Genomic DNA, 9,506 nt, shown 5'->3' with positions numbered 1-9,506 from the left:
CAATTCTCCATCTCTCTATAACAAAATATCCATTCAACATATTTCTCCGTACATAGAAAAGCGAATATGGGTGAACAAGAACACATACTCACATACATTATCTCTCCACTCATCCCACTCCCCCCATGAGAAAACACACACACACACACACACACATACATTATCTCTCTCCACTCATCCCACTCCCCCCATGAGAAAACACACACACACACACACACACACACACACACACACACACACACACACACACACACACACACATACATTATCTCTCTCCACTCATCCCACTCCCCCCATGAGAAAACACACACACACACACACACACACACACACACACACACACACACACACACACACACACACACACACACACACACACACACATACATACTCACATACATTATCTCTCTCCACTCATCCCACTCCCCCATGAGAAAAAAAAACACACACACACGCACACACACACACACACACATACTCACATACATTATCTCTCTCCACTCATCCCACTCCCCCCATGAGAAAACACACACACACACACACACACACACACACACACACACACACACACATACTCACATACATTATCTCTCTCCACTCATCCCACTCCCCCCATGAGAAAACACACACACACACACACACACACACACACACACACACACACACACACACACACATTATCTCTCTCCACTCATCCCACTCCCCCCATGAGAAAACACACACACACACACACACACACACACACACACACACACACACACACACACACACACACACACACACACATACTCACATACATTATCTCTCTCCACTCATCCCACTCCCCCCATGAGAAAACACACACACACACACACACATACCCACATACATTATCTCTCTCCACTCATCTCACTCCCCCCATGAGAAAAAACACGCACACACACAAATAAGAATCTGTGATATTGTGTGACGTGACATTACATGCTAATATGAAATTACAGTAATATGAAATTACAGCTAATATGAAATTACAGTAATATGAAATTACAGTAATATGAAATTACACACACACACACACACACACACACACACACACACACACACACACACACACACACACACACACACACAAATAAGAATATGTGATATTGTGTGACGTGACATTACATGCTAATATGAAATTACAGTAATATGAAATTACAGCTAATATGAAATTACCCTCTCATATTAATAGGCGACCGGACATTTTGAATTAAAGTTGCGTTCGGGTATGTGTTGCTGCGAGTCGGCGGCACGTGTGGAGCTCAAACAGATGTTTTTGTGTCGAAGCACGTGCAATGGAAGGAAGTGCATTACGTGTGCTTTGACTCGGTGCAGGCCTATGGGGACATCGTCTGAGACAACGTGTGCCTGGAACACAACTCGACCCGCATTACTTCACAACGTTAAGTCGGCGGTAAACAAAACCCAGGTTTCGGATCCCTCCCGTGTTTTGATTAGACGTCGCCGCGCGCGCGCGCTACCTCGGCAGTCCATATTAGGACCGGGGTGTGAGTAAAAGCTTCAAGTCAGCTATTGCTCACGGCGATGAGTAGAGGAAGTGAGTCACGGCTGACGGTAATGTTACGTCTCGCTCGCCACGGTCCGCCTCCGCGGCGTGGACGGCCTCGAAACCAGACCAGCGCCGAGCGAGAACAAGGAAGCAACATGTGCCTTCCACAATAACACGTCCTCGTCTGCTGGCTGTCGACCGCGCGCGCGACGGAGTCACGAAAGCCGAGCGTCCCTAAACCGGTTTTAGCTCCCGAGGACTTGACACGTTTGTCGTGAGTAAAGCTCCGTAATTAGACAAATGATGATTTTTTTATTATTATTATTTTTTATTTCTAAATGATAGTATCTGTTTTAGTTGACACGAAACGTACGTCTCCAACTTTACAGGCTTTGTCTCGTTTAGTTTGAGTCATTTTGTACTTTTGGTGAACTAAATACATTGGTTTATGATAGTGCCAAACACACACACACACATACATATGACTGTAAAGTGAAACGTTATAAGACGTGACACGTAAATAATTCTCTGGCGAAACTGACCCGCTCATTGGCAGCCTTTCCACGGGGGGTTTCCGCGCCTACAACCCCCAGCTGCGTTATTTCCAGCCATCTACATACAGGCTCCTGTGTCTATATAGAGCAGTGTGTCTTTCAAGGTAAACTTTGTTCCGTCTTTCTTCTTCTGCTCCCATTTCGTTTTCTGCTCCCCCAAAACCACATGGATACACGACAAAGAGTAGCTACTCGAAGAAACACGCTGCCTGTTTGGAAACACGTTGTTTGTTTGCCTACCCCCTCCCCCTTTTTACTTCCTTGTTTTTGTTGGCGGATACTAAAACTAAAGAGCTGCAAAAGCTCATGAAGTCCCACCGAAACAACACTCGAGCCCCTTTTTGGGCAAATAACACGTGAACTCGTTCGAGCCCTGCAACTGCAGTGGTTTCTGCAAAGTCCCCGTCTCCAATAGTGGCCTGCCTGTTCAGTAATTACACCTATGTGTTGCTTGTGAATGAAACACACCAGCTTGTCTGGCTTCTAAATCAACTTTTGGATGGTGGTGGCAGACCGTGAAGGCTGTCATAGGGGTGAGAAGGGTTAGGATTAAACGTGAAGTATTTGTAAAAACATGGTGTTTTCCCCTCCAGCAGTTGTTCTCTTGCTCAGTAAATGGGTCATGTTGTCTTCGCCTTTGTGTGTCTGGGAGCACTATCAGTGCCCACAGTGATACTGTAATGTAGCTGATGTAATCACATACTCTGATAACACATACACACACACAAATTACGTGATCACAACAAATTTAAGATTGCCTTTAGTATAATTTACTTGTGGTAATGATATCTGTTGGTTAGTGGGGTCGATGCCAATTATCTACTTGTGATTCAGAACATTACTGCCGTAAGGTTCTTGGTATCGTGTTTAAATCAGCTGTGGTTGGGACAACATGTAAAACAAGAACTGAATGAAAAGTTGCAGTGATTGGGGCTCTGTCGTGTTCTCACTGTTATCCAGAGTCCCTACAATGCCGAAGTTGGTTAGAAAAACATCTGTCTGGGTCAAAGCCCTACTAAGCCTCGGGAATGCTTCAAGACTTTCCGCAATTACTTTTGGAGTTTACTTGCTTTGGTTTATGAATTTAACGTCTGTAAAAACAATCTTAAAAAAGAAAAAGAATACTTCCATTCCCCCCCCGCCCTTGCCCGAGACGGGGTGCAATGTGAAAGCACCTGTATTCATTTCAGTTATGCTAACTGGTTTCATCAGTCTCAACTGACTGCAGGTATCCCACCCTTATAAACAATGAAGTGGCATAGTGACTGAACAATTGTTTCATGTGCAAATTGCTGTGACCATTAAGTAGAGTTTCAGTGGCCATGTGTTCTATTCACAGAGGATTGGGGAATGTTTGCAATCACAGCATTGTAAAATGGCGACAGATGTACTCTTAGAGACCCCCCCCCCCCCCGGTGTCTGGGATGGTCGTTCCCTCTTCACGTAGATGGCCTCTTTGACTCCCCGTTCAAACCGGCATTTCTCCCTATCAAGGATGTGCTCCTCCTTGAAAGAGTGGCCACTGGCCTGTAGATGGGTGTAGACTGTAGACTCCTGGCCTGACATGTTAGCTCTCATGGGTTGTGCCATCCTCTTGGCCAGCATCTGTTTGGGTTCCTCGAAGTACGAGTCACGGCGATCCTCCTGGCACTTAACAGCATACATTATATTTACTCTGTTTGTGCCGGGGGACCCGATCCTTGGGGTGGACCAATTTCTGGCATGTTTTTTTGATTTTTAAAGCAAATGAGACATGCCAAACACCGCGTCTACAGACCAGTGGCCGCTCTTTCAAGGATGAGGATGTGCACATCCTTGATAGGGAGGAACGCTGGTGTCAGTGGGGAGTCAAAGAGGCCATCTGTCTGAAGAGGGAACGACCATCCCTGAACCGGGGGAGCAAGGGTACATCTGTTGCCATCTTACAATGCTGTGATTGCAAACATTCCCCAACCCTCTGTGAATAGTACACATGGCCATTGAAACTCTAGTTAATGGTCACGCATATTTGCATATGAAACCAGTTGTTGATCGTTGTTTTCAGTCATTATGCCACTGTATTGCTTATTAGGGACACCTGCAGTCACTTAGATGAGTGATCTCCCACTAAACAGTGTCCAGATGAACGGTTTCAACTTGCTGTCATTACCTTACCTGGATTATTGAGCATGCGTAGACATATTTCCATTTACGTAACTGTTAGATTTACGGAAAAAACTGATTGTAGTGTCTGAGGACTTGCTCCACCCTCGGTTTAATCATACACAACAGCACATGTAATTTGAAAGTTTTTTCACCACCCTAACTCATGACTAATCAGCATATTAAAGCTGGCCTTCTGACCGACTATCGTATTGAGATTTGTAAGTTGTCTTGGATGATAAAAACATATTTGTTAGTCTTGTAACTATTGTAGAGATGATAGGTAAGTTACAGTACACTATACCAGTGTCTCGCTGTACTCAAGGTTTGTAGCTGTATGCATCCATTGCAAATAATTTCCCACGACAACACATTTTTGCAAGATGATGCACCGTGACATGCTTATCATTCTCCTGACACTGTCCAAGTGAAGTCCAAACCACAATAACAAATGGCTGTCACGCCTCAAAATAACAAGGAAACAGGGATTGGCTAGACAGGGGCATCTATAGGTTTTCCATGATGGTATATAACTTGACCATCAATGTTTCTGCTGTGCTTGCAAAATTTGAATTGTGCCATGTTAAACATGCTGCTCAACTACAGTCAATCTGTTTCTGGCACAGCTCAACCCAAATAGACCCACTTTTGGAAAATGAGCCCCATCTGCCCAGAGACTCATGGGTTTGTGTTTGAAACATTTTCTATGTCGACATGACAAATCTAGTTTGCATCTTGTTTGCAAGTATACAAATTGTGGCCTTTATTAACAGAAAGCCATATCCATAGTTGCAGAATGGCCCAGTCCTACTCAACATATAGCTCCCCTGAAGGTAATGGAAAGTTCAGGGGCCACCTACACAGGGAAATGCTGTTATCAGTAAGCCGAAGTTCCTGCTCCCTAACATAACATTGAAAGGCAGTTACTGAGACCAAAAATCCACTATCCTAATGTTTACATTATGAAAACATGGGAAAGCACAAGTATGTCGGCAAAATGGGTTTTTTTTTCTTCACTTTTAACATGTTTTTTTCCTTTGTTCACAGAAACCATGAGAAGAGAGGTGAAGGCTGGAGTCAGCTTCATCAAACGCTTTGCTGTAGAGCATGGCAAGTTGGATGAAGCCAAAGCAGATGTGTTTGCTGAGAAGCTGCAGAAACTTCTATGTGAGAAATATAATGACCACTGGTACCCCGACAGTCCCAGCAAAGGGCAGGCATTCAGGTAAAGATCTACAGCAGTAGTTCTCAGCTCCAGTCCTTGCAAATCACCCCTGCCACTGGTTTTCTATCCTGCCGGGTAGTTAATTATGCCCCTTTTCCACTGCATGGTACCGGCTCGACTCTACTCCCTTTTTTGGTTTTCTATAGGGGAAAAGTTGGGAATAGTAGCTGGTACCTGGTACTTTTTAAAAAAATTTTTCCCTTATTCTCCCCAATTGTATGTGGCCAATTACCCCGCTCTTTATGAGCCGTCGTTGTCACTGCTCCACCCCCTCTCTGCCGATCCGGGGGGACGCCCCGACCGACCAGAGGAGGCGCTAGTGCGGCGACCAGGACAAATACCCACATCTGACTTCCCACCCGCAGACACGGCCAATTGTGTCTGTAGGGACGCCCAACCAAGCTGGGGGTAACACGGGGATTCGACCCGGCAATCCCGTGTTGGTAGGCAATAGAATAGACCGCTACGCTACCTGGACCTCCTCTGGTTCTTTTTTTGGTACCACCTCTGTCGAGGTTCTGAGCAAGCTGAGCCGATCCTAAAAGGTGACGTGAAAACACTGCAGATCACTGATTGGTCAGAGAGAAACTGAACAGCTCTGTTTACAATCAGGACATACCAGCGTGGGACTCGTGAAACTCATATCGGAGTTGATGTAAAAATTTAATTTTTCAGTTAATCTCTTTGTTACACCTAATATTGTTCCCGTGAAGCAGCCATTTCGAGTTGGTCTTGATTTTTTTTTTTTTTTGAGAATAAAACACTCGTGTGGGACACTGGTAGAGAAGGTAGGGAAAACTAGTCAACATGCCCACAAGCATCGGCAGCGCTTCGCCTTTAGGGGGTGCTATCTTCAGGGGAAAACAAAGTCCAGAAAAGTAAAGCGAGTAGAGTCGAGCTGGTACTGCATGGTACCAGCTTGACATGTGCATAGGAGGAGATCTAGGGTCAAGAAGGCTGAAAGAAACTCCCGCATACTGTCTTCTATATACTTGCAGTCAGAGGTCTTTAATAACAATTTTGGTACATTGACCATCAGGTTATAACCTGGCGAAAGTCTATGTACCGATACATTGTTATTAAAGGTATCTGACTTTGAGTATACAGGACAGTGTGCAGGATAGAGAACTGAAATATTCGGGGGTCCCCGGGGAGCGGAGTTGATAACCACTTATCTAGGAAAACTCAAACTAGTACAGTTGACGCTTAAGTTCATATCTTAAGGACAACGATAGAGTTGTAAATCGCCATGTGTTTTCACTTTTTGTACCTCTCAGGTGCATCAGGATAAACAATGGAATACCTTGCGATCAAGTGGTACTCAAGGCCTGTGAGGCGAGTGGGCTGAAGCCCAGTGAGCTGGGCCTCCCACAGGAGCTCACGCTGTGGATCGACCCTCTGGAGGTGTGCGCAAGGTGAGTCACCCTCAGTCACTGGCTTGCTGAGACAGACATTTGGATGACACAGACCCTTCTTGTTTGAATAACAGCCATCTCTCAATCTGGAACCGTGAGTGAACCATCATCATCATGCCCAGAGTGAAATGATGAATGGAAGAGGGGGGAGAATGGAGTCATGGGTGCCAGCACTTTAATGTATGACTGTGCGAGGTTTTACATTGGCATTACTAACCTAACCATAAATATTCTCACCTCCTCACAGATCGAAAGAGACCTGTAGGCCCTTCACAGTCGCACGTTTCACAGAGGGAGAGGAAGAAAAGTTTGAGGGCTGTAGGGATGAAGAAAAAGGTGACTCCTTGGTGGACTCGGCAAACCATGACACATCAGATTACCACTCCGCTACCTCCTCTGATTGTGGTTCAGCTGCATCCAGTGACACAGAGGAAGAGGTGAAAGATGGCGAGGTGGAAGAAGAGCGGGGAAAAGAAAATAAAGGGAACAAGAGTGAAACAATGGAGGAAGATGAATACGTGATTACAATGGTGCCCAGGATCCGTGACAGAGTTCCAAAGGGGCATAGGGATGGAGTAAATAAGCCCAAATTCACCAGAAATCAGGTAAATGAAAGGATTTTTAGAAGGCTTTCTTTCTGACAGTAATGGTGGTAATGTATAAGTAAAGTGATATATTTGTGTGTATGTTGCAAGTGCACACTAAATATCCTTGATGATAAAATTTAGAAGTGCTTCGTTGTCAGGTGATGATACAATTCACTCCCATAGTATCGATGGAGCCAATGATAAACATGCAGGGTCTGGGGAGACTATGCTAGTCCACTTAACTCATTTTCTCCCCTCTCTTTCTCGCTTTTCAGCTCCCTGCTAGTCTCCAGTACTTTTACCACCCTGCACCAGTTTGGCCTCCATATAAGAAGAACAGTCAAGTGTTTTTCACCACAGTGTGCGCACCTCAGCCCCAGCCTGTATTCGGCTACTACATAATGCCTCAACTACCTCCTCAGTTCATTGTACCACAGGCTGCTCTCCAGCCATGGAGTGCCGTAAAGGATTAGATAAAGCCAATAAATGATTGAAGCCAAGCTGATGGACGTGAAGGTGAGAGGTCAGTAACCTTATGGGAGTAAGGGCATTAAACCTTCCCTGAACTGAGCCAATTGTGTTAAATCACTGGGTTTTTTTTTCATGTTTGCCATGACTAAAACATTTCATAAATAATCCAGCTGAAATTGTGAAATGTGCTACTGCCTGTTTCCTTAAGTTTTCCACTGATTTTATATTTTTATACACAGAGAGATACTGTTGATGTTAATAAGGTGCATTAAGTAAGACAAAATTGTGATTATGCAATCTGTGAGTGATATTTTATGATCATGAAATAATCTGTCAAGTCATCTCAATGGACTGAAATCAAAAGGCCAAGGCTCTTCTGCACTGCTAGTTTTTTTTATTAGTATCCTCAGCAGTAAGAGTGACCTTATTCATTCACTGTGCCCTTGGACTATCTCAGGAACTCTCTGCAATAGACGTGATGTCAAATAATGATCTCTTTATAGGTGCTATGTACACAATTACTGAGTCTGTCTGCCTCAACATGGTCCACCGAAAAGTAAAAGTGCACTGTGTATTGATTACACAGTCAACCTAATGCATCATTGTAAAAAACAAATAAGGTTTAGGGTTTTAATCCATTTTAATCTGTATATATGAGTTATTCTTACTAAGCTGCTTGTAAAAAAAATGCAGGTGTTTGTTGTCATCAATTTATGCACATTGCTTTTTTTAAATCTCATTCATTGTTTGTAATTTATTCGGCCACCAGTGGATGGCACTAAAATTACAACTGTTTCATCAAATACTTTTATGCTTATTTATGGCTATTTTTATATTTCATTTCTTGCTTTAAAGTACATGTATATGTTAACTGATTGACTGTTTATCCTTTTTTAGAAACCAGCAAGTCAGCAAAATGTTGAATTTCCAGGCTAATGTGGGCCTGCCTGATAAGCAATTTATTTTCTGTATGATTTTATCATTCTAACTGTACATAGCTCTGCACACTGGAAAGGAGAATCTGCTGGGGGTGTTATATACTTTGAATTTGAATAGATGTTAAATTCTCACATTTTTATGAGCTGTAATTTTTATAACCAGCTTTGTTTTTGTTTTGCTAGTTACTGTGTTTTGATACGTATTTATTTACTAACCTCCAAGTGATGTTGTACTGATATGGAGTAAAATTGCACCATGAACTTTTTTAAACCAGCTATTTTTTTTCTACATTTTCTAATCAGAGATGATTAAATCAGCTGATATAACGTTACAGTGTGTTTTCTTGCCTAAAATGAGGAAAATTGTATTGGTATCAATCTAAATGAAAAGTTGCTTTTTATTATTATTATTATTATTCTGAAAGTGCATTTTAAGCTTGGATACACATCGAGGCTGTTGGGAAGCTCAGTTAAGCACATCTCGGTTCTCTTTTGAAGACTGACTGACTTGAACGGTCTGTAAGTGAATAGTCATGTTATCCTCAGCATGCCAGCACAGGATACTGGGGGGGGGGGGGGGGCGCTGTGTGGGGTGAGCGCGTCATTTAGCCCAAGGCCATGGTGCTGTTCCTCCATGAACAGA

General features: G+C 43.5%; 1 protein-coding gene across 1 annotated transcript; it reads left to right on the top strand.

Annotated features, from left to right (window-relative positions):
* Window positions 1-1,586: 1,586 nt before the first annotated feature.
* si:dkey-79d12.5 (protein BTG4) lies at window positions 1,587-9,189 on the top strand. Its single transcript, XM_056286359.1, has 5 exons — window positions 1,587-1,805; window positions 5,275-5,452; window positions 6,730-6,867; window positions 7,115-7,472; window positions 7,730-9,189. Exons 2-5 carry the CDS (start codon window positions 5,280-5,282, stop codon window positions 7,925-7,927), a joined length of 867 nt encoding a protein of 288 aa, XP_056142334.1. The 5' UTR covers window positions 1,587-1,805; window positions 5,275-5,279; the 3' UTR covers window positions 7,928-9,189.
* The last annotated feature ends 317 nt before the right edge of the window (window positions 9,190-9,506 follow it).

The sequence above is a fragment of the Lampris incognitus genome, chromosome 9 (assembly GCF_029633865.1).
Source record: "Lampris incognitus isolate fLamInc1 chromosome 9, fLamInc1.hap2, whole genome shotgun sequence".
Lineage (NCBI taxonomy): Eukaryota > Metazoa > Chordata > Actinopteri > Lampriformes > Lampridae > Lampris > Lampris incognitus.
This window is presented reverse-complemented; position numbering and strand designations above follow the sequence as displayed.